Raw genomic sequence first — 23905 nt, 5'->3', positions numbered from 1 at the left:
TAGTATACAGCCTTGAAATACTCCTTTCCCAATTTGATGGAGAAGGAAACGGCAACCCACTCCAGTATTCATGCCTGGAAAATGCCATGGACCGAAGAGCCTGGTAGGCTACAATCCATGGGGTCGCAAAGAGTCGGACACGACTGAGACTTCTGGGTGTGTGTGTTTTCCCAATTTGAAACCAGTCCATTGGCCTGGGGACCCAGCGGCAGGGGGCGTGTTTCGGAGGGCCAGTCCCCCTGCAGTCCCTGCCGGGCTCTGACGACCACAGCAGCCTGGATGCACCGGGGCGCCAAGCAACCGCGCAGTCCATGCTGGGCTTGGGGCGCAGAGGGCGGTGCCGCGAGCTCGCAGGGCGCCAGGGGGCAGCAGAGGACACGGCGGCGCAGGGCATGCGGGAGCCGAGCGGCCGGCACGGAGGTTCGGGTCGCACTGCCACCTTGCTTGACGGCTCTCAACAGATGGCTCTGCTCCCATCTGCTGACTTGACTTGCAGTTCCTCTTCCTATGCCCCACAGTGGTCCGGGGCGAGTTCAGTTGGACCTACTCCATTCCCACAGTCCTCTGCTCAGCCATCCTAAGCAGGATCGGGTTCGGGCCGCCCGGCCTCGGGGCGTTGTCGCCAAGACCTTCTTCCCATGGTCCTCTGCGTGCCCTTCAGGCCTCCTCCTCCGTTGTGGTGTCTCCGAAACCTTCTTCCCAGAGTCCTCTGCGCGGCCGTTCAAGCGCCCTTCTGCGTGTTGAAGCCATCCCCCCGCTGTTGCTGTTTCTGCCAGACCTTCTTCCCAGGATCCTCTGCGCGGCAGTGCCTATCGCCTTTCCGCGCGTTCAGGCCCCCTCCGCCCGCGTGATCTCGCCTTGACTTCCTCAGGTTCCTCTGCGCATCGTGCCTAGTGCCCTTCCGCACGGTCAGACCGCCTCCGCTCGTGTGGTCTCGCCCAGACCTTCTTCCCAGAGCCCTCTGCGCTGCCGTGCTTAGTGCCCTTCCGCACGTTCAGGACCCCTCCGTCTGCGCGGTCTCGCCCAGACCTTCTTCCCAGGATTCTCCAGGCGACCGTGCCCCAGCGAGTTTCTGCGCGTTCAGTCCGGACAGAGCCCTGTCCGCTCTGCGCGGCTGAGGCGCGTAAGTGGAGTCGCCGCCGGGCGGGAGCTCGCCTCGCGGGTCCCGGCTTAGAGGTCCCGCGCCCAGCGGTGTGTGATAAGCCGTGAGGGCGCCGGGCCGGGCGAGCGAGCGGGCGGCCAGGGCCGGAGCCGCGGGGTCAGTGATGCCCGGGTCGGGGACCGAGGGCGGATCCGCCGACGGGCCCCAGGCGGCAGCGGCTGCGGCCCGGAAGGCGTTGGCGTTTCGGCGGGGTTTGACAGGTCAGCGCGTAGTCAGCCCTTGTGGCGCTTTCAAACAGCCGAGCCAGAATCCAAACACGGTGGAATCCCTCGGTCTGAAGAGACCCGCTGCGTGCCTTCGGCGCGTTCGCCGGGCCGGGCCGCAGTCGCCGCTGGTGCCGAGCGTGTGGGTCGCCCAGAGCCGCTTCAGCTCGTTAGCGGACGCGGCTCACCTGGTCCGGCCCGGGTCGGCGCTCCTCGGTCCTCGGCCGCTGGGCGGCGTTTCGTCGAGGGGGAACCTTGCTTTCTTTCTCTGTTAACTGATGGGCGTTTGGGCTTTTGCGCCTTCTGGTCTCCGAGCCCGTTTAAGGTCTGTTCCTCCCGGGGACTCACAGACCGAGGCACAGACCTCTGAAATCTAAATTCTCCCCCATCCTGAAGCTCCGGGCCCGGGTCAGGCGTTTCGGCAGCCTCGGGTCTGGTTGTTTCGGGAAGGTTTGTACAGTTTTCTGTTCTCAGTGCGGCACTCCTGGACCCTTGGCGGCCACGGGCAGAGCAGCCTTCGTGTGCGGGGCTCGCTGGAGACGCCGCCAGGCCGTCCGTCCAGTGATGGGCACCAGGTGGGCTGGACATGAGCGGACGGATGATGTACCAGAGCCGGGGGACGGGGGAGCTCATATCCAAGCAGACCTAGCTCGTCTTCGGTGTTTTGTGTGTTCACGGACCGGTCCCCTAACAGAACCAGTACTCAGGGCGCCTGGCTGGTGTGCTGGGAGACCCTCGCGCTGTCCCTGCCCAAGTCCGGCAGGCCTCACCTCTGCCTGCTTGTTTCAGACTGTAAACCAGCGGCCTCGTTGTCCTTCAGTGCCAGTTTAAACTTTTTATTCGTGATTCCACTGTTTCTTTAGCACATTAAAAAAAATGATTGAAAGATTCTTTAATTCTGTAATTCTTCACAATTTTCCAGTTTCGCTCGCAGGAGATCGTGCGCATAAGGTTGTGTAACAACCCTCGTTTTCCAACTACCCCTGCCTTGCCCCTTCCTCCTTCCCTCCCCCACTGGTACCACCACTGAGCTCACTAGTGAGTCTGCTTCCCTTTTGTTGACTAGTTTGTTGTGTTGTTTCAGTTCCACCTGTGAGTGACATCACACGGTGTTGATCGTCCTCTCTCTGACTTACTTAGTATAACGCCCTCCCAAGTCCATCCCTGTCTAGAAGGTCCTCCAGACTTGATGCAGAAAGGCAGGCGTCTTTCCAGTGAGCTTTGTTCAGGTGTGAGTTAGGTGCTGTCCCCCGTGAGTTCAGTGTTAAGGAATCAGCACCGTGTCTTGCATGCATAGGGTGCCGTTAATTGAAACGTGCAGAGCAAGGCTTTGTACTGACTGGTTGATGGAAATGAAGCAACTGGAGGCTCCCGCTGGCAGGGACCTAGCGGTGTTTCTGCAGGAGCAGTGGCTGGGTCTTGGGTCAGCCCGTGCTCACAGTACCTGTAGAACAAATCGCCGCTCCCAGTGAGAGTGGACTCTGTGACCAGTTTAATTACTCAGAAGCTCATTCCATTTCTGTGACTTTTATCCACGCATGGTATTCATTTTTAATAAAGCCCTGGCAGTTTTGAAGTGAAGAAGAGCTAAAATAAAGCTACCATTCTCTTTATTCTATAAGTTGGGTAGGGACTATGCTAAGTCCTGGAGATCCAGTCAGTAGTTAGTATACGGCCCCTGTGTTCTCAGCAGTAGAATGGATTATAGTGTTTTCTGGGCTGTGTGTTCAGTCGTGTCTGACTCTGTGGCCCGCCAGGCCTTCTGTCCATGGGATTCTCCAGGCAAGGATACTGGAGTGGGGTGCTGTTTCCTCCAGGGGATCTTGCTGACCCAGGGATGGAACCCATGTGTCTTGCATCTCCTGCATTGGCAGGCCAGTTTTTATCGCTGAGCTACCTGGGAAACCTGTGTGCTGTGATGTCTGTCGAAATGCTGTGGGAATTTAAGATTAATTCTGTTTAGAGTGTAGTGAGGTGTGTCAGGTTTCAGGGAAGAGAGGACATTTTGCTCTTTTTTCTTCTTACTTAAATAATGCTTTTTCTACTCTGGCTAAATTTAAGAAAAGTTTTACAAGCGAGCAGCATGTACATAACTGAAAATAAAAAATTTTGATACCTAGTCTTGCTGGTCTTTATCCTCATAGTCAGCACTTCACTGATCACTGAGCGTGGTCAGCTCTGCCTCAGTGACGCACGTAGAGAGTCCATCTTGCCTGTCATCTGTGGCTGTCACTTTGGTCGAGCCTCTGTCCTTTCCTCTGCTGACTGTTGTAATGTAGACTCCAGCTGTGCTCTCCTGCAGTTATTCACTGATGACAAGGAACATTTCCGGGCGAAAATATCGTATAATTCTCAACTTAGAATTTCCACTGCTCCCCCATGTTTACAACCTAAAGTTTTAAGCTTTGAAAGGTGGCTCATTCATGATAACACTACCGGAAGGGTGTGTGTGATGGGAGGTCCATCTGCTCACCACTTAAAAGCCAATAGACAGGCCAGGTTGCTGGAAAGGAAAGTTTGCTTTGATTCAGATGCCGGCAACTGAGGGGGAGTGTGGTGGACATCTGTCCAAAGACTGACTCTGCACCCCCTGCCCCCACAAGCAAGGGATGAGAGCTTTTATAGCTAGAGCTAGAGGGGGTGCGGTGTGGGCTACATGCAGAAACAGCACAGTCATCTCTTAGTCATCTTCAAATTGGTCATCACTGGTCTTCCTAGCATCATCTTGGTTGTTTTAGGCACAATTAATCTTCAGTTCTGGAGTGCACTTGTTCCCATTTCTTTGCAGTTGGTTCTTGGAATTGTGGCAGCTAAAGTCCTGGGTTCAGTCTGGCCATCAAGTAGTTAACTTCTCCACCTGGTGTTTCAGTATCTGTAAGACAGCTCATAGGATATGCTTCAAAGCATTACCTATAGTCCTTGAGAAAGAACTAAAGGTCCTGACTATGCTTCATGACTACATCATTATTTAGTCTCCTTCAACTGTTTTCCTTTGTTTCCACATTTTTCACTTTTCTGATTAAACTTATTCTTTGAATTTTCCACAGACAAAAAGCAAGCAGAGGACATGGGTGGGGGGCAATCCCCTGCCCTCTTCAAGCATTAAACTTAAAGCCAGCAGTCCTACACATCATGAGTAGTTATACCCTGTGACAACATTCAGTTCAGTCACTCAGTCGTGTCCAACTCTTTGTGACCCCACGGACTGCAGTACACTAGCCTTCCCTGTCCATCACCAACTCCCAGAGCTTACTCAAACTCATGTCCATCGAGTCAGTGATGCCATCCAACCATCTCATCCTGTGTCATCCCCTTCTCCTCCTGCCTTCAATCTTTCCCAGCATCAAGGTCTTTTCAAATAAGTCAGTTCTTTGCATCAGGTGGACAGAGTATTGGAGTTTCAGCTTCAGCATCAATCCTTCCAATGAATATTCAGGATTGATTTCCTTTAGGACGGACTTGTTGGATCTCCTTGCAGTCCAGGGTACTCTCAAGAGTCTTCTCCAACACCACAGTTCAAAAGCATCAATTCTGTGGTGCTCAGCTTTTTTTATAATCCAGCTCTCACATCCATATGTGACTACCGGAAAAACCATAGCTTTGACTAGACGGACCTTTGTTGGCAAAGTAATGTCTCTCCTTTTTAATAAGCTGCCTTGATTGGTCATAACTTTTCTTCCAAGGAGCAAGCGTCTTTTAATTTCATGGCTGCGGTCACATCTGCAGGGATTTTGTGACAACATTACTAGACAGTCTTTCCATCCTGAACCTTAGTGTCAAAAGTATCATTAGAAACAAAGCAGTTACTTTCTATTGAGTGCCTGTTACCAAAGTCAGATCACTATTCCAGGAGGACTTGCTTTTTTAACAGAGAGGAAGAAAAGGAGAGTTAGTCTTTTATCAATTTGCTGTTAATAGCAAAATTTATATACCTAATTAAATTTAGTCTAATCTTAATCTTACAACATAAATCTTTTTCAAAAAAATTTTTAATAAGCCTTTTATCATTTTTTTTGGATTTGAATACATTAGTCCTATATTTTCCCTATCCAGAAACAGCTGTAGGACAAAATTATTACCATTTTTTTCAATAAAAATATTTTTATTTTTGTATACCTTTTTTTGCCAACATGTTTTCTTACTTGTTTTTACATACCAAAATGCTTTCCTTATTATTTTTACGCATCACAGTTTTTAACACTTGAAACCATAACAAAACCAAGAAACAGGTAATTGAAATGTTATATCAGCATTTTCTGATTGGCAAACTTAAGAACATACTCCATAACTGCAAAAAACATACACTTTTAATAGCATAATTTTTTTAATAGTACATGTATGTTTAATAAACCCAAACATCTTTAGTTTTCCTCTTGGTTTTATAAGAAGACAAAAGTAGGTAAATTTAGATTTGTTTGATCTGTAAGCACTTATATTTTTTCAAGCCAATTAAGTAGAGCTTCTTTACAAATTAACCTCAGCAATATCATCCAAAGACAAAAACACATCCTGAGACATGCAGACATCCAAGCAGAGATCTCGTCGTTTCCTCTTTTTACATTTCATGAATTAGGCATTGCGATTAATCTTACCAGTTTATGGATGATAGAATAGCCAAATTTACATAACTCAATTTTAAAAGGATTTTTTCCTTTTTTTTTCTCCTTAGCTTGAAGTTTCACAATTAATCCAAGGCTGGAGTTCCAAGCAACATGGACTATGTTTGTATTTCAGGGACATGATAAGTGTTAACCTCAAATTTGCCCCTAAGCTTATTTTTGTTTCCTCAGGGTCTGAAAAAAGCGTTTTATCAAGCTAGCCTTTCTTAACTGTATATGTAAAGAGAACTGGCTTTTTTTGAATTTTAAGAGTTCCATTTTAACCTATCTTCTCTGGAGTCTAAAGAATACTTTTGCCATACATGATCAAAAAAAAAAAAAAATCATCTTTCTTTAGTCATAATTTTCCAGGTAAAAGTTTTCTTAATGAATTGAACCTGAATTTCCATTTTACCTAAGGCAACAAGAATACCAGTCACACAGATGGAATACACACTCACACACCAATCGACAGATCTGTCAGAAACCTTCTTCGAGGGTGGCCAGTATGGAGTCGCAAACACACACTTCCCCAGAACAAACAGTCCTCACAGTCGGACATCAGAACCAGTTGTCAGGAACGCCCACATAGCACTGTGTGTGTGAGTCGCTCAGTCGTGTCCAACTCTGCAACCCCATGAACTGTAGTCCACCAGGCTCCTCTGTCCATGGGATTCTCCAGGCAAGAAATACTGGAGTGGGTTGCAGTTTTCTTCTCCAGAGGATCTTCCCAACCCAGGGATCGAACCCGGTTCTCCTGCATTGCAGGCAGATGCTTTTCCGTCTGAGTTACTAGCACTCACAAATGAGAAGGTCGCCCGTGTGCATACCGGTGGTCTTCCCTGGTCTTAGAGCTCATCAGCTTGTCACAAATGTAAGTTTTATTTCACCAAGGAAAAATGTACGTTGGCAGCCAGTGCCTAGCAGAGGGAGGATCCTCAAAGCAAAAGGTTTTGGCAGCTACTGAACATCCCCCAAATGCCCTACTCGGGCTTGCTCACCACGAGCAGGTGGATACACCGTTATGGCCACAGCTCTCCTCTGGAAGACCCAGGAGAGCCTGGTGCCATGAAAGCACAGCAGCCAGCCGGAGCCAGCCCCAAATTGTGTGCCAAAATCTTACTGAAAGGGCGTGGAAGGTGGGGTTTGGCTGCTCACCGCTCAAAAGGTCAATAAACAGGCCAGGTTTGGTGGAAAGCTTGCTTTATTTCAGATGCCCACAACTGTGGTGGGCAGTGGAGGACATCTGTCTGAAGGCCATCTCCCCTGCCCTCTGGGGTGCTTGGCTTCATGTTCAAGCCATTCTTTTTCCGTGAAGAGTACCCTATGTTTACAGCCATCAGCGGCGCGTGAGCGTTCTGGCTGCTTCACATCCTTGCCAACTTTTGGTGGTGTCAGCCTTTATTTTTAGCCATTCTGGTGGGTGAAAAGTGGTGTGTTGTGGTTGGTTTTAATTTTAGTCCATGATTACTAACAATGCTGAGCACTTTCTTCTGTGTTTATTGACAGTTTATATCTTCCTTTGAGAAGTGCCTGCGCAAATCTTTTGCCCATTTAAAATTGGGTTAATTGTCTTTACTTTTGAGTTGTAGGAGTTCTTTATGTGTCCTTTCTATATCCTGGATATTGGTCTTTGTGGTTGCCCATTCATTTTCTTAGAGTTTTACATTTTGATGTAGTCATATTTGTCTCTTTTTTCCCCTTTAATAATTATTGGTTTCTAGGTCATAAGTAAGAATTCTTGGCTACCTCCAGGTCGTGAAGATATACTTCTGTATTTTCTTGTAGAAGTTTTAGTTTTAGCTTTTATGCCTAGGCTAAAATCCATCTCCAGTTTTTGTGAATGGTGTAAGAATTATTTTGTGAAAAACATTAAGTGCTCTGCTCATGCGGATCTCCAGTTGTTGCGGCATCGCTTGTTGAAAATGCCATTGGACTGCACTGGCGCCTTGGTTGGCGCTCAGATGGCGGTTGCCTTCTGGACCCTCCTCCGCTCCAGTGTGTCCGTCCCCTCCGCTGGTTTGTGGTGGTTTTTACATTGTTGGCTGTTTCTGGCTGTGCTGGTCTTCGCTGCTGCCGAGCCTTTGTCCAGCCGTGAGTGGGCTCTCTCTGCTTCGGTGCGCAGGCTCCTCACCGTCGGGGAGCACGGGCCTAGCGCGTGGGGGCTTCAGCAGCTGCGGCTCCCAGGCTCTACAGCACAGGCTCGATAGCTGTGGCCACAGGCTCCGTTACTCTACGGCACGTGGGATCTTCCCAGGTCGGGGATCGAACCCGTACCTCCTGTATTGGCAGGCAGATTCTTTACCACTGAGCTAGGAGGGAAGCTCCCCACCACCCTCACAGTGTTTTAAGTATAGTAGGTCTTGAAGTCATGCAGTGTGGGTCAGCAGCTTCTTTGGTTTTCAAATTGGATTTGGTTAGTTTAGATCCTTTGCGTTTTGTTTGAACCGTCATCCTGGCAGTTTCCGCCAAAAAGTCTGGTAGGATTATGATTATGCTGTTATTGCCACATCATTTAATAGGGTACATTTTTGAGGGTGGTCTTATTAATATTCCCTTTTGCAGATGAGAAAACTGGGCCCAGAGAGGTTAAGGAAGTGTCCTTGGAGCTCTGTCCTGGACCACATTGGCCTGTGGCCCTCACAGCTTGCTTTGCCACTGGGGATGCCACACTGACCTGCAGGCCACAGCTGCCACCTCTTTTGTGGTTAAGTTTTTGTTTCTTTCTTTTTGGTTTTCGTTGTTTTTAAAAATTTTTATTTTATATTGGAGCATAGTTGATTTACAATATTGTGTTAGTTTTAGGTGGACAGCAAAGAGATTCAGTTATACATATACATGTATTTGTTCTTTTTCAAATTCTTTTACCATTTAGGTTATTACTGAATATTGAGCAATGTTCCCTGTGCTGTACAGTAACTGGTCCTTGTTGGTTTTCTTGGATTACTACGAGGTTGAGTCGTTTTGCCTTGGAAACAAATCAGAATCATTCTGTCGTTTTTGAGATTGCACCCACGTACTGCATTTCGGCCTTTGGTTGACACTGAGGGCTACTCCGTTTCTCCTGAGGGACTCTTGCCGATGGTCACCTGAAGTAGATTCTCCCACTCTCGTCCATCTTAGTTCACCAAGTCCTAAAATGTCGATGCTCACTCTTGCCACCTCATATGACCGCGTCCACTTTACCTTGATTTAAGGGCCTAACATTCCAGGTTCCCGTGCGATCTTGTTCTTTACTGCATCAGACTTCACTTTCATCACCAGACACATCCACCACTGGGTGTCCTTTCCATTTTGGCTCCACGTCTTCATTCTTTCTGGAGCTTTGTCTTCGCTCTTCGCCAGGAGCATATTGGACACTACTGACTTGGGAAGCTCATCTTTCAGCTTCATATCTTTCTGCCACTTCATAGTGTTCATGGGGTTCTCCAGGCAAGAATACTGGAGTGGGTTGCCGTTCCCTTCTCCTGCGGACCACGTTTTGTCAGAACCCTCCACCGTGACCCGACACGGGCTGCTCTCATGCGACAGTGTCCAAGTGAAGTAGTGACAGAGACTGTGTAACCTGTTGGACCTAACCCATTTGCTCCCTGACCCGTTATGGAAGACGTTTGCTGACCCCTGCTTTTTCAGTTTTTGTGTAAGTAACACATGTATGTATTTGAAAAGGAAACAGCACTGAAATTTCCATCTTTAAAAAGACGAGCCTTGCTGCACTGGTGCTAACACGGGCACCACTCCTCAGGGCCGTTTCATCCTTTATTCACAGTCACATTCTAATAACATTCTCACTGCACTCTTTTTTGATTTAACAATTTTAGACACTAATTATTGACTAGGCCACTCTTTTTAGTGCAAGATTATAGATAAATTTATCATTTTTTAGCTGAAAGGTAACATTTTATGATCATTTAAACAGTTCTGCATTTTCATAATGTACAGAAAGAAATTAACAAGCACTCAGCAATAGTGAACGTTTATTTAATACCTCTTATGTGCCAGGCACTCTTCTAAGGCAGGTTTTAAAAATTGAAGTGCAGTGGATTTAGTGTTGTGTCAATTACTGCTGTACAGCAAATTGATTCACTGATACATATATATACATTTTTAAAATATTCTTTTCCATTATGGTTTATCATAGGATACTGAACATAGTTTCCTGGGCTGTACAGTAGGACCTTGTTGTTATCCACTCTGTATGGAAAAGTCTTACATCTGCTAACCCCAGCCTCCCACTCTCTGCCCCCCACAACCCCCTCCCTCTTGGCAACTACCTGTCAGTTCTCTCTGTTCCTGATTCTGTTACATAGATAGGGTCATTTGTGTCTTATTTTAAGTTCCACATATGAGTGATATCATATGGTGTTTATCTTGCTCTTTCTGACTTCACTTAACTATGATCATCTCTAGTTGCATTGATGCAGTTTTATGCAGTTTCACACTTAATCTTTACAGAACTCCTAGGAAGTGTAGGTACTATTGTTATCTCCATCTTCCAGATGATGAAATGTCATTGGAGAGCTTATGTGATACTTCTCTTGGTCAAGACCTCATGGGTGATGGAGCCAGAAGTCAGCATTAGGAATGTGAGCTCTTAAACACTGTGGTGTGATGCCATGTGTGGAATCATATACTACTTGACGGTCACAGATTTGTGGCTCTATAGGTAATCAGAGGATTTATGTGCAGGATTCACGCGCAGGTCCGCTGAGGCCCCACTTGGAATCTGCTGGGTGTGCGGCAGGGGCGGGGCCTCCCGAGGTAAGGCTGTGCACTGCCAGCCTGCACATAGTGTGGGCTCAGTCTGACACGTTGGCGCTCAGCCTGGAGCTGTCAGAATCGCTGGGTGGGCTGGTTTCTGAGTCAGTTGGCCTGGGGTGGGGCCTGAACAAGGTCCCAGGAGATAACGAAGCCACGGGGACCATGGGTGGCTCAGTGCTGTGTCCTTTCTGGCCACGGGGTCTTCGGTGCCACGCGACTCTTCCGCGGCATCAGGGTCCATGACAGTTCAGCTACTGCGGCTTATGTTTCCTCTTTGACCCTACAGAGGTCAAGGTCACGATGCTCATGTAGTTGGTGATCGTAAGCTGGTTATTGGCTTTTTCCTAGCGTGCTTTTGTAGCCTTGACTTTTTCTATTGCAAGCATTGTAATTATAACATATAACACATTCTTCCTGCAAAAATCACCTTTAGTAGCAGTGCCATGCTGGCAGAACTCAGCAGAAAGGTAGAAGCAGGCCCTGAGGGGTTCAGAGGCCTATTCGGAGACATTGAGGAACTGTGCCCCTGGCCTGTGTTTAAGGCGTGTGGAGAAAGTGACTTCATCTGATTGTACCGGAGACTTGCTTTTCACCATTAGCGTTTTTTCAGATCTCTGTTTTGCTCTCCTGTTTATTTAGAGTCGGCCTGAACCAGCATGTCCGGGACTGCGGAAGCAGTCCTTGGAGGCCGTGGCAGCCAGCCAGCTGGGGGCAGCCCTGTGCTATGCTTTGGTCAGGTGAGTGTGTCCTCCTCCCTGGAAGGGATGAGGTTAAGCGAAAACCAAGACGGCCTGGGGAAGCAGTGTGTGCGGCGCCATCAGATACATGGAAGCTGTTATTTTCACCTAGAGACGTTATTTGGGCGTCTCTGTTGAGCTCTGAGGGTGTACTGGAGCTTCAGCAGTGCTGGGGGCTACATTTAGATGTAAATTGTTTTTGCTGTAACATTCCAAGTGGAGCAGACTCTGTAAAAAGTCCCAGTGTTTCCTGTCACTCCTGTCCCCATGACACTTGGATCTCTCTTTTTGGAGGCATCCAAAGTTTCTGGGGTTTATGGAGATACTCTGTGCATATAAGGGAGATTCTTGCTTCGTCCACCCACATCCTATCTGTCTCACCAGAGATCTGTGTGTATCGTTCCACTTTGATGGGGCCAGGGGAAAATCACCAAGGCCTCGAAAATCTAATCAGAGACTGGTGCAGTTCTCTACGTGCAGGATTGGAAATGGTTGAATTGGAGGACACATGGAAGCAAGGCTTTCTACCCTGTTTTTTCCTCTTTCACGTCTACATAAATGTCATGAGAGAGTCTGAGACAGGAAGTCTTAGTTTCCTAGTTGTGGTTGGAGAGAGTTGTGGTAACACGGTAGTCACATCTAAGGCAGTGGTTCTCAGTGTGGTCCAGTGACGCCTGGGGTCCAGAGGACCTTCCAGAGCCTGTGAAATCAAAGCTATCTTCATAGTACTACTAAAGCACACTGCCTTTTTCACTCTCGTTCTCTCGTGAGTGAGGCTGGAGTTTTCCAGAGGCCGCCTAGCATGTGCCCGTGTGACTGCTCCAGTGGTTACTGGAGTGCGTGCCTGTGGAGTCCTTGTTCCTGGTATTGATAGACAGCCCACACGAACAACAGCTCATAGGATCCTCAGTATATCTGAGCGTAGGGATGGCAGGAATGTCGGTTCAGTTTCCCTTTTCTGGTTCCAGTACCAGTACACAGTGGAAGAACACCAGGCCATCCAGAACGCCCTGAGGCAGAGGCTGGGCCCAGAGTACATCAGTAGCCGCATGGCTGGAGGAGGCCAGAAGGTAGGCGAATTCACTGCCTGAAAAGTGGGGACCCGTGATGCTGACTGTTGGACGGTGAGGAATTTTAACGAGGTGTTTTTTCGTCTTTATTTTATCCAGGTGTGTTACATCGAGGGTCACAGGGTCATTAATCTGGCCAATGAGATGTTTGGCTACAATGGCTGGGCGCACTCCATCACTCAGCAGAACGTGGGTAAGTGCCACCCTCCTGGCATTGCCGGCTCCCGCCGGACACGCCACGGCTGAGGGCCGGGTGGGTGTGCCCCGTCCCTGGCAGGAGGAGCCCTCACCTGGCTGTCTTTCCCACCCTAGATTTTGTTGACCTTAACAATGGCAAGTTCTACGTGGGCGTCTGTGCGTTTGTGCGAGTCCAGCTGAAGGTGAGGGTGATGGGGGAGACATGCGGCGGGAGAGAGAGCGGGTGCGGAGACTCTGGGCCCAGAGTGGGCTGTGCGTTCACTCGGCCTTACTCAGGCGCCCAAGAGAATTTTGAGGAGCTCGTTTTCCTGCACATTTTTAAGTGACTAAGAATTTTCACCATATACAAACAGTTGCAAGGGTACATTTTTTGGCATATTGTAAAATTCTACGTTCTAAAATAAATCTGCTACATCTTTTTAAAATGTACCAATGGATTCTAAATATTAATACCATGGAAGATGACATGCTGTCATCTATTTTTAAAAATATGTATACAAGCTACTGTTTTTTTGAGCAAGTTACTCTTTAGTCGTCAGAAATTTTACATTGTCTCTTCTTAAATACATATTTCCATCCCATTTCTCCACCGGCTTTTTTTTTAAATAACGCAAAGTGATGCTTTGTTTATTTGTGGCTGCATTGGGTCTTCATTGCTTTGCGAGGGCTTTTCTCTGGTTGCGGTGAGCGGGGGCTCCTCACTGCAGCGGCTTTGCTCGTTGTGGAGCACAGGCTCAGCACCAGGGGCTGTGGGCTCTGGGGCTCGGGCTCGGGCGAGCGGGTTGGTTGCTCCATGGCACATGGGATCTTCCTGGACCAGGGATCAAACCCGTGTCCCCTGCGTTGGCAGGTGGATTCTTATCCACCACACCACCAGGGAAGTCCCCTACTGGCTTATATTATATGATTGAAAATCTTTTATTAATAACTATTATACTTCTCTGCCTGTGTATGTTTGTGTATGTGTAAAAATTTGGAGGGGGGAGTAAATTTCCAGTGATCTTAAGGCTCTCTATTAAAACATTTCTTCTGGATTGAGTTACTGTTAATATTACAGGTGTTATTAACACACAATAGAGTCAATTGTGTTTATTTTGAAGAGACAGCAAAACTACATCAAAATATAAAATTTTATGGAAAATGCATTTCTTGATAAAGATGGATGAAGCGTTTTTTCTATTGTTAATATATCTATAGTTAATATTACTTATTCCTAAACATCTAGCATTAATTCTGTTCCGACTTATTTTTGTAAATAGTACTGGAAACCTTGGGCTTCCTGGGTGGCGCAGTGGTAAAGAAACCCGCCCGCCAATGCAGGAGACGCAAGAGACACAGGTTCGATCCCTGGGTCGGGAGGATCCCGTGGAGAAGGAAATGGCAACCCACTCCAATATCCCTGCCTGGGAAGTCCCATGGACAGAGGAGCCTGGTGGGCTGTGGTCCGTGGGGTCGCAAAGAGTTGCATGACTGAGTGCACACACAGAGACTGAAATCCTTATTCACATACACAGGACTGGAAAGAGCTTCATTATAGTATGATTCATTTCTTTGACTGCTTCTGAGCTATATTTCAGGATCATAGTGTTATCATCCGGTTATATTCAGCTCTCTGTCAGCTGACAGCTTGATCAGGCCTACCTTTGCTTTTGGTGGAAGCTGAGAAGCATATTCTACCTGACTTGTGAGAGGATTTGCTGTCCAGTCATTAGAATCAGTTAAATATAATATTTCAAGTTTTCCTTTTTCTTGGTGTCCCAAAGGTTTTTTCTTTTTTTAACTTTTTCATATTGGAGTGTAGCTGACCAATAATGTCAATTTCAGGTGTACAGCAGAGGGGATGCCGTTTTACACAGGCACCCGCTCTTTTTCCAGTTGTCTCCCATTTAGGTTATTACGGAAGGTTGCGCTGAGTTCCCTGTGCTGCACAGTATGGCCTTGCTGGTTATTTTAAATACAGCAGTGTGTACATGTCCATCCCAAACTCTCTGTCCATCCCCCACAAGGCTTTTCTACTGTGCGGTAGACTTGGGCTGGGTTAGACATGTGCCTTTTTATGTAAAGAGGAAGAGAGAGAACTGTCTCAACACTGAGCCCCAGCACGTGTGGGCACAGATCCAGTCCAGGAGGCGGCCTGGCAGGACTGACGCCCAGTCTGAGCAAGACTGCTTGATGACGACAAGAGCAGTGAGGGATGGGCTCTAACCCCTCATGGTGGGGCCTGAACGCCTTTTCTGCCCTCAGGATGGCTCGTATCATGAAGATGTGGGCTATGGTGTCAGCGAAGGCCTCAAGTCAAAAGCCTTGTCCTTGGAAAAGGCCAGGAAGGAGGCAGTAACAGATGGGCTGAAGCGGGCGCTGAGGTAGGCGGGCGCCGAGGTGGGCCGGCGCCACTGATTTCAGGGCTGCTTCCAGAGCTGTCCCCGGACCCCCAACCCTCAGCCCCAGGCGGCCGTCTCCTGCTGCCTTTCCCCGCTTCTCTTTACTCCAAGGCCCTCTTGGGGAACATGAGATAGGATCCTGTTCTGTGCTGGACTTTGCCTTCCCCACCCCTGCCCTCCGCAGGAGCCCACGGGTTGCTTCCTCACTGTCTGTAACGCACCTGCACTGTTCTTTGTTATGTGCATGTAACGTAATTAACTTAGTTACACAGAGCAGGATTTTGATCTTGTTGGGGCTTCAAGATGCCTTTGAGAATTGAATTACTAGAAAAAAATACAGGTAAAACTTGCTTTAAAAATTCGCCTGTAGGGGATCTGAGCCTCTCAGTACAGAAGTCTAGTCGTGAAGGTTGTGCCCCTGAGTGCGTGTGCTCACGCACTGGGGGTCGCAGCGGTCCCTCGGAAGGGAACTTAGCCCTGGAGCTTGGGTTCCACAGCGGGAAGGGCCAGCGGGCTTTGTGAAAGACTGACTCACGCCCTGTGCTCCGGAGCAGGGATATGCGACTGTCCCGCTCACTGCTGTGTTCTCAACCGGCTTCCACTCTGTTTTACCCTTAGAAGTTTTGGGAACGCACTCGGAAACTGTATTCTGGACAAAGACTATCTGAGGTCACTGAACAAGCTTCCACACCAGGTACGTTGGAAGTGGGGATGGTGACTGAACCCCTGTATCTGAGTATGTGGTGATGGAAAGGGGCGCGAAGACTTGGCCAGCTCTGTAGAGGGTTGGGGACATGCACTTCCGCCGTCTTTGAACATAAGAGTTAGCAGGGGCCAGTGGGCTCACTTACCACCGAGGATGATGAAGCAGAGAGTCCATGGTGGAGAGGATGTGCTTGGCAGAGGTCTGAGAGATGGGAGCACAGGGCCCTGTCAGCCCGCTGCCATTTCTCTCAGACACTCAGAGCCTCACCGGCCCAGCCTTCCGCTCTTCTGCAGCTCTGCGTCTGGAAGGGCTGGATTCCCGTTTGTGTGGGTGCATGTCATGTGACCTGCGCACCTGCCTTTGGAGTGGGGTCTGGAGTCCAACGTGACCTGGACTGGTCAGGCGCGGGAATGCCTGTTGCCTGCTGAGTGTGGCTGTGGTTCTTCAGGCCCCTGAAGAGCTGCCACCTGCCCGGCCACCTCCCTCTGCTGTACTTCAGGGGTCTTCTTCTTGTGCTGCCCCTCATAGAGGTGTGTGTCAATTGGCAGAACTTCGTTTCTTTCTTTCCTTTTTTAAAATCTTTTTAATCTATTATTGGACTCAGTTTGCTAGTAATAATATTGTTTAGGGTTTCTGCCTCTGTATTCATGAGGGATATTGTAGCTGTGTTTTGTAGTCGTAGTGAGAAACAGATAGCTCCCCTGGTGGTGCGGTGCTAAAGAATCCGCCTGCCAGTGCAGGAGGGCAGGAAGGGCCCTGGAGAAGCGAGCGGCAGCCCCCTCCACTGCTGCCCCGTGCCAGGCCGTGGTCCCGTGCCAGGCTGCGAGCAGCCCGCCTCCTCTGCTGTTAACTTTGTTCCGGTGTCACGGTGGCCTGGATGCTGGCTCCTCTTGGCTGGTCCCTGGAGCTCTTACAGGAGTATCCGTCTGTTTAGTTACCTTGGTGTTGCTGCGACGGAGGGCCTGGAGCTTCCTAGTCAGCCATTTTGTTGACATGACTGTATTTTTTCACTTTTTTTAAAATGAAGTACAACATATACACAGAAAGCTGCGAAAGTCATACTGGCACAGCCTGCTGAATTTTTGGAAGTGAACACAGCTGTCTACACCTCAGATTAGGGAAACAGGACATAACCAGCTCTTTAGAACTTTTCTGCTCCCCCCCCACTCCATTCACTGTTTCTTTGTTTTTTTTTTAAACTTTCGGCCGTGCTGTAGCGTCGTTGCTGTGCTCAGTATTTCTCCGGTTGCGGCGAATGGGGGACCCCCGTGCCTTTTTGCACAGGCTTCTCACTGTGGTGGCTTCTCTTGTGGAGCACAGGCTCAGCATGTGGGGTCTTCCCGGACCAGGGATTGAACCCGGGTCCCCTGCATTGCAAGAGTTGATAGTTTAACTACTGAACCACCAGGGAAGGCTGACTTTATTTCTTTTTAAAGTAACTTTTTTTTTTTAGTCTTTTAGTCAGGTTTATTCCTGCTTTTAAACTTTATATAAATGGAATTGTATGGTTTGTGCTTTATAAAAAGTGTTGTTAAAAAGTACAGCATAGCTATGTAGACAATGGACACGTGATAAATGCTCACCTGGATGAATTTTAGGGCAGACACACCCACGTAGGCAGCACCTGAGTCAGGTCGAGCATCACCGCTCCCGGAGTCTCCGGATGTGCCACCCTGCCCCGTCACTGCTGAGGAAAGTTCTGATTGTTCTTTGCTTTTGGGACTCACATTATGAACTGTTCTGTGTCGGGCTTTCATTCCACGTGTGTGATTCATCTGTGCTGAGTGTAGTGGCATCTTCTGTGACATGGGTCTACAGTCGGTTTTCCCATCCTACTTAATAGACGCTGGAGATTTTCGTAGCTTTTGGTTGAATAGGGCTGCTGTTAGCGTTCTTGAGCCTGCCTCGGTGCACACACACGCATTTACTGTGGAAATTATTAGCGAAGCTCAGAGGGTTGGGCGTATGCTTGGTTTTAGTAGGTTCTACTTACAGTTGTCCAGTATGGCACATAGCAGTATGTGAGTTCCAATTATTCTGTATATTTAACAGCATTTAGCTTCGTCTTAAAATTTTTTTCAGTGCTCATTTTCAATTTTTTTTGTGGTGGTAAAATATACATAAAATTTACCTTCTCAGACATTTTAAGGGTGCAGTTCAGTTGTACAAAACACACTGCTACCATGGGGCGCTCACCACTACCATCTATGTCTGTAGCTCTTTGCTGTTACAAAACAAATCCTACCCACTGCACAGTGACCCCCGCTCCTTCTCCCTGCAGCCCCGGCACCACCATCTGCCTTGGCTCTGCTTCTCGCTACCCTCGGTGCCTCTTGTCAGTGGAGTCCTCTCTTTGTTCCTGGCCTGTTTCACTGAGCATACCATCCTCAAGTTTCCTAGCATAAGCTCATTTCCCCTAAAGTTTCTTTTTTTTTGGCAGCAGCGTGTGGGGACTCAGTTCCCTGACCAGGGATTGAACCTGGGCCTTTGGCGTGAAAGCCTGGAACCAGGAAACTCCCTGCAGAAGCTCAGTTCTTTTTGACTGACTTACTTCCCAATGTAGATAAGAAATTTCACAGTGTAATTTTCATTTTCAGGTTATCTTTACCCAAATGTAGTCGTCTCAACCTGATCCTCCGTTATTCTGTGAGCCTCACGTTACTGAGTGAGGCTTCGCCTCTGGAGCACAGGCTCTGGGTTTCTGTAGTGTGACTGAGGATATATGATCATTTCCATAGGAAAGTGTGTCAGGCCCAGTTGCCAAGGAAAGATTGAAGTTAGATTTTACAGAGCTTTTTGCCCTAAATAAAAACTGAATTGTGACTCCTCTGTATGAAAACTGTGCTAACACAGAATGGCACAGGAGGAAGATGGAGCTGTCTTACTCCACGTAGAGTTGGAGTCACACGCACTTGTGGATCCCTTGTCTCAGCTTCTCAGTACCTTGAAGGGACGAGGGCAGAGAGTTGTGGAATGGGTTCAAGGAAGGGGCAAGAGCAACTGAAGGAAATTATTCTCTCCCCTTATTAGCCGCCTCTTGAAGTGGATTTAACTAATGCAAAGAGACAAGATTTTGAACCATCTATTGAACAAGCCAGATACAGCAGCTGCCAGCAGAATGCGACCCTGGAGCCCCCTAAAGCCCAGGAGGTGACCTCTCCATGCAGACGGAGCCACTTGGCTGGACCCCACACCGTGACGCAGGGGGCCACGGAGAGCAGCTCCCGGTACGGCCGCCTGCCCCCTCCGCTCCTCCCTCCACTTGCACCTTCTCAGCAGCATGCAGGGCCGTGAGCTCCCTTGGCAACTGTGTGCTGCTGACGAAGTAACTCAGAAACCCCCCCAACGCCTCACTGGTCTCCTGCTACAGAAGCCTGGCCCCCGGCACCGCGGAGAGCGAAGCCACGCTCCAGCGGAAGCTCCGGCAGCAGCAGCTGCAGCAGCAGTTCCGGAAACAGATGGAGAGACAGCAGCAGGCTGCCACCTCTGCTCTGTCCACTGGAAGGACGGACCAGGGTAAGAGGCTGAGGGCACCTCTGCCTGGAGCGGCAGGTTTGGTCTAGACCAGGGCTCAGCACACACGGGTCCGGGGCTTCCGAGTGCCGGGTCCTGCCCCGCGTTTCCCCCTGGGTGAAGAACAGACAGCCCCTGATGTCACCAGAGCTGGACTTCCCCGGTGCCAGAGCTCCCTCGGGCCTCAGTCACTCTGGCCACACGTACATGAGCTCTTTGTAAGGCAGAAAGTTGGGTGTGCAGGTGATGGGGCTTCTGGCAGTTCTTTCTCCATGAACTCGTGTTTTTTTTCAGAGTCCAGATTCACTGGGAGTAGTAGAGACAGATTGCTTTGAAGTCTTCCAGAGACTAGAAACAAAGACAAAACGGATTTTTCCCAGCTTCTCCTTAAACATTTCTAAGATTCTGAGGACTTGGCTCCTGTTTAGTTCTTTAAAACTCCTCTCAGCACTGGCCAGCTGAGATTAATGAAAAGCCCACAATGGATTGTGCTGGGGCTGTTCTTAGTAAGAATTATTATTCTGGGTCTTTAGCTTCCAACCCAGACTTTTCAGTTTTTTCTCTAGTTTGATAAGAAGAATATGGTGTTTTCAGCCCTAGTTTATATAGAGGAGTAGGTGGGACTGGGACGCAGGGCCCTGAGCTTGGTGCTGGCTCTGCGGGGTGTAACCGGGCAGCTCTACACGCACCCCTGAGGCTGCCCAGCCCCCCCGATGACGACAGGAGCTCAGGCTGCCCCCTCTCTCTGCAGCACAGCCGCCACCGGTGCCTCCTACCAAGCCCAGCCTCCCCGGGACCCGCTCACCTTCAGAGCCACTCACCCAGACAGACCTGCTCCCAGGTAAGCGGAGCCAGAGGTGTGATCTAAGGCCCAGTCAGTAAACACGCCAGGTGCCTGTGAGTCACTGGTCACCACTCACTCACCTCAAGAGGCACAGGGATCTTCACTCCTGTCGGTTCTGCACCAAGGGGATGCGAGTGGCCCGATGCTGGGTTGACTGCTTGCGCATGTGCAGCTCCTCTGCTGCATCTTGGAGAAGCCTGGTGTCCTTCCACAGGACCGGGGGAGAGAAACTCAGATGCCGTCAAGGGGCCCTCACCATACAGAACCTTCTCGTGACCTGCTCTTTTCTCTTGTGTTACATTTTCCCGTGACTGCTGTCCTTGCAGACAGTCTTGAAATGTGGGACATGGCTATGGATGCAGAGGACAGCGTGCTCAAGACCTTTTCGAAACCAGAACCACCGCAGACCCCTGCCATCTCGGTCCTGAAGAACCACATGGAGACCCAGAACAGGATCCCACCAAGCCTTTGCCACCAGAATCCACAGGCACAATCTGGACCCTGGCACCTCCAAACTTCCAGCCTTAACCAAGACACCACAGGTACGAGTGTTCTAGGAGCAAACACCAAAGGGAACCTGGGTGTGTGTGATTCACTGAGTCTTAAAGAGCAGAATGACATTCCATTTTAAGAAGTCTGGTGGATTCCTGTCAGAGGGGCAGCAGTCTAAGAACGTGGAGGACAACTAGTTTAAAAGCCAGAGGTTCCCTTGGGGTCCTGACCTGAGGGCTAACTCTTCAGCTCAATTTAACAGCTGTGGTTAAACGCAGACCCATCACATTTTCTCTTGCAACTTGGTCTCATGTTAATGGAGGGATCTGTCCTCATATAACAGTTTTCATTCTTGGGCTTTTGTGGTTTAAAGTAGGTCGAGCAGGACTGTTAGCTGATGGCTTCTGGATTGTATCAGTTGTTAGTTTACTCCTGATTTTAAAGTCACTGCAGCCACATCTGAACAGTTTCCTCCTCCACAGGGAACTGTGACTCCTCTAGGAAGAATCAGGACATGAAGAAAAGGAAACTGGACCCACCTTAACCACGGCTCAGGGCACCTCCTGAACTCTGTCCTGATGGGACTTCGTTTTGGTCATGAAATGACTGGTCCTGCCTGAGGAGTGCGCTCTGCCTCAGGGCTCTACCTGCTTCATCCTGAACTCTGCTGGAGCACTCAGCACCTGCTCACGTCAAGTCGGGCATTTGGGAAGCTCTGTAGAGACTCGGTGCCTTTTCTTGGGCTCCTCACTCTTTATTCCTAAGCCATTGTGTTAATGAAGACAGAAATCACCTCGGCCTGTGGTGCGTCCCTGAGTGACCGCTGACCTCTTGCTGTGGGGGCCCCCGTTTTCTAACGCTGCCACGCAAGATTGCAGTCTTCATCACTATTGTTCATCGGCTCATGAAACTACTTCCCTTTTCTCCTAAGACCAAAGAAAAGGTATTTTTAAGAAAGCAAAATTAAATCCTACCCTGTAACAATATAACAGGCATGCCTCTTCTTACTGCACTTCACATTTTTTTAAAAAAACAAACGGAAGGTTTTTGGCCATCCCGTGTCAAGCATTTTAAAGATTTATTTTTTTAAGATTTGGCCACCCCGTGTCGAGCATGTTAAAGATTTATTTTTTTAAGATACAGTGCTAGTGCACATTTCAACCAGTGTCCTGTGAACAGTGTTCATGTGTATCCGGAAACCAAAACTGATGGAAGCAGCCGTTTACAGTTACAGTCCAGAGGCAGCTGGAGCCCAGGCCTGCCTGTGATGTGGTGCCCGGGACAAGGAGCCCCGGCAGGAGGCCTCAGCCACCCCAGCACCCCCGACCCCTCACCTGAGCTGCGGAAATTTTTCTTCTGCTTTTGGTTGTCGTCACCACTATCCTCCTTGTCTGCAGCATCTTAGTTAAGGTCAGAATCACTGTTTGAAAAAGTTTCTGGAGATAGGAACCCAGTTATACACTGCACACAAGTTGTATCAGAGCTAATGTGATCATGAAAAGGCACCTGGTGAAAATGAATCCCCACAGCTCAACAAAACCAAGTTTGGTTTATCTGAGTGGCTTCATCACATGTCCACAAGCAGGAAGTGCAACCCACAGTGCCAAACACAGGAGTGACGGCTGCCAAGAATCCCCAAGGTTTGAATTCAGTTTATTTTTTTTTAACCAGTGTACATTGTTAAATAATGTAAGGAAAACATTTATAATTCAGAAAGATTTTTTTAATGTGGAAAAAGATACTCAAAGTATACTATTAACACGAAAATAATTTAAACAGTTCAGTAGCACTGGTTCATTCCTCTAGGCTTCAGTTATTTCATCCACAGGAGGGAAAAAAATCAACAGGAAATAAAACCAGTTCTTTCTTGCCATGTGAGTGAAGAGACCTCAAAATCATTAAACCAAAGTGACAGGACAGTCGCGCTGCACCTGGCTCCCTCCTTTGGCACGAAGTCCCGTCTCCTCTGTCCGCGTGTCCGTTTCCCATTTCCTCGGCACTACTCGTTCTGTCTTTACTCTTACCATTTCTCGAGGATTACAGGCAGAGAAGAAGTAAAGTTTCAAAGCAAAGCTTGGAGCACCTGCCCTTCTCATCTCTTACCTTCCTAAAAACCTCAGCTTTTATTTGCATCTTTGGGGCCTTGGCTGACTTACTAAAGAAAACGGCCCATGAAGGACAGGACAGCCAGGCCCTTCCTGTCATGGGAGATTCCTGGGATGGGCCACTGACGTGGCTCAGAGTCGAGAGAAGCAGCACCCCAAGATTAGGAGTCCTAGCTTCTTGCCCCATCTTCTGGGAGAACAGAGACCCCCAAAACAGGCAATGGGAGAGGATTTCCTGAAGTTTCTGAAAGTAAGAGAACTGCCCATCACAACTAGGCATAGCACTAAATAATACTGGCTGGTCGCAGTTATTACTTGAGGGGAGTCTCTCTTTATATGAGAATATCCACTTTTATTCTAGCAACAAAGGTAGCCAGGGGATTATGACCCTGCAACCCTCTGGACATTATATAGAAGTGAGGAGGGACAAGCAGCTGTTCCTACAGTGCTTATTTCAGATGTGGGACCACTTGCCACAAACTGCAGGACCCCACGTTGAGAAATACACGGTACATTTGCACCAAGAGGAAAGCAAGGCAAACAGTTTTTCTTAGAGCAACTTTCTCCATCTGAGACATTTCACTATCACATTTCCCAACTTAAAAACTAGCCCCCACCCCCTTCCTTTCTCTTCAGCCATTTCTTCTCAATCTTCTGTGTTCAAGCCCAGCGCAGGTAAGTAAGGCTTAGGGCAGCCGCTGGCCAAGCACCGCGTCTTCACACACGTCTGTTCTGCAGCCTCTCGTCTCAGCACCGGTCGCGCCACGCTCAGTCTGGCAACTGCCCGATCTGGAGACAGCCTCCCTCCTCACTTGTCCTGAAACAGTTTTCTGCTTTAACCACTGATGTCAACTTAACTTCTCACCCTGCTCATCTTACAAAACTGTTAAATGACTTGAAAAAAATACCCTTCCAGTTTCCTTACAACATAGTCCACTGCTGGGTCACACGGACCCACGCTCTCCTTCCACACACCCTCGCTGACCAGGGTCTGACGAGAAGTTGGTGCAACGGCAGAAGCGATAGAAGTCCAAGGCACTAAGCATCCAGCAAGCGGTACTGGGAGGACGGAAGTATTCAAGTAGAGTGATTTGTACAAGTTTACATTCACATTTATTTGTCTAATACAATGGAA

The 23905-nt window shown here is 48.6% G+C and overlaps 1 protein-coding gene across 3 annotated transcripts; it reads left to right on the top strand.

The window, feature by feature from the left end:
- Positions 1-977: 977 nt before the first annotated feature.
- RAD52 (RAD52 homolog, DNA repair protein) lies at positions 978-23720 on the top strand. Of its 3 annotated transcripts, none has more exons than XM_052639867.1 (12): positions 978-1123; positions 11364-11461; positions 12430-12531; positions 12631-12724; positions 12844-12911; positions 14974-15092; positions 15729-15804; positions 18847-19043; positions 19187-19332; positions 20081-20170; positions 20500-20715; positions 21148-23719. In XM_052639867.1, the coding sequence occupies exons 2-12, from the start codon at positions 11381-11383 to the stop codon at positions 21207-21209; spliced, it is 1251 nt and encodes a 416-aa protein (XP_052495827.1). In that variant the 5' UTR covers positions 978-1123; positions 11364-11380; the 3' UTR covers positions 21210-23719. The 3 variants fall into 3 exon arrangements, with proteins under 3 accessions (XP_052495827.1, XP_052495828.1, XP_052495830.1); XM_052639868.1 differs by lacking the exon at positions 978-1123 and adding an exon at positions 1161-1362; XM_052639870.1 differs by lacking the exon at positions 978-1123 and having other exon boundaries at positions 21148-23720.
- The last annotated feature ends 185 nt before the right edge of the window (positions 23721-23905 follow it).

The sequence above is a fragment of the Budorcas taxicolor genome, chromosome 5 (genome assembly GCF_023091745.1).
Source record: "Budorcas taxicolor isolate Tak-1 chromosome 5, Takin1.1, whole genome shotgun sequence".
NCBI lineage: Eukaryota > Metazoa > Chordata > Mammalia > Artiodactyla > Bovidae > Budorcas > Budorcas taxicolor.
The sequence above is the reverse complement of the archived record's forward strand: the minus strand, read 5'-3'. Positions and strand labels throughout refer to the sequence as shown.

What these genes read in the sequence shown, in the direction of transcription:
- RAD52 (XM_052639870.1), top strand. Translation starts at nt 11,381, where the DNA reads ATGTCCGGGACTGCGGAAGCAGTCCTTGGAGGCCGTGGCAGCCAGCCA. An exon ending in TTGTGCGAGTCCAGCTGAAG is followed by an intron (nt 12,912 to 14,973) that starts GTGAGGGTGATG and finishes TTCTGCCCTCAG; the next exon opens with GATGGCTCGTATCATGAAGA. An exon ending in CCTTAACCAAGACACCACAG is followed by an intron (nt 20,716 to 21,147) that starts GTACGAGTGTTC and finishes CCTCCTCCACAG; the next exon opens with GGAACTGTGACTCCTCTAGG.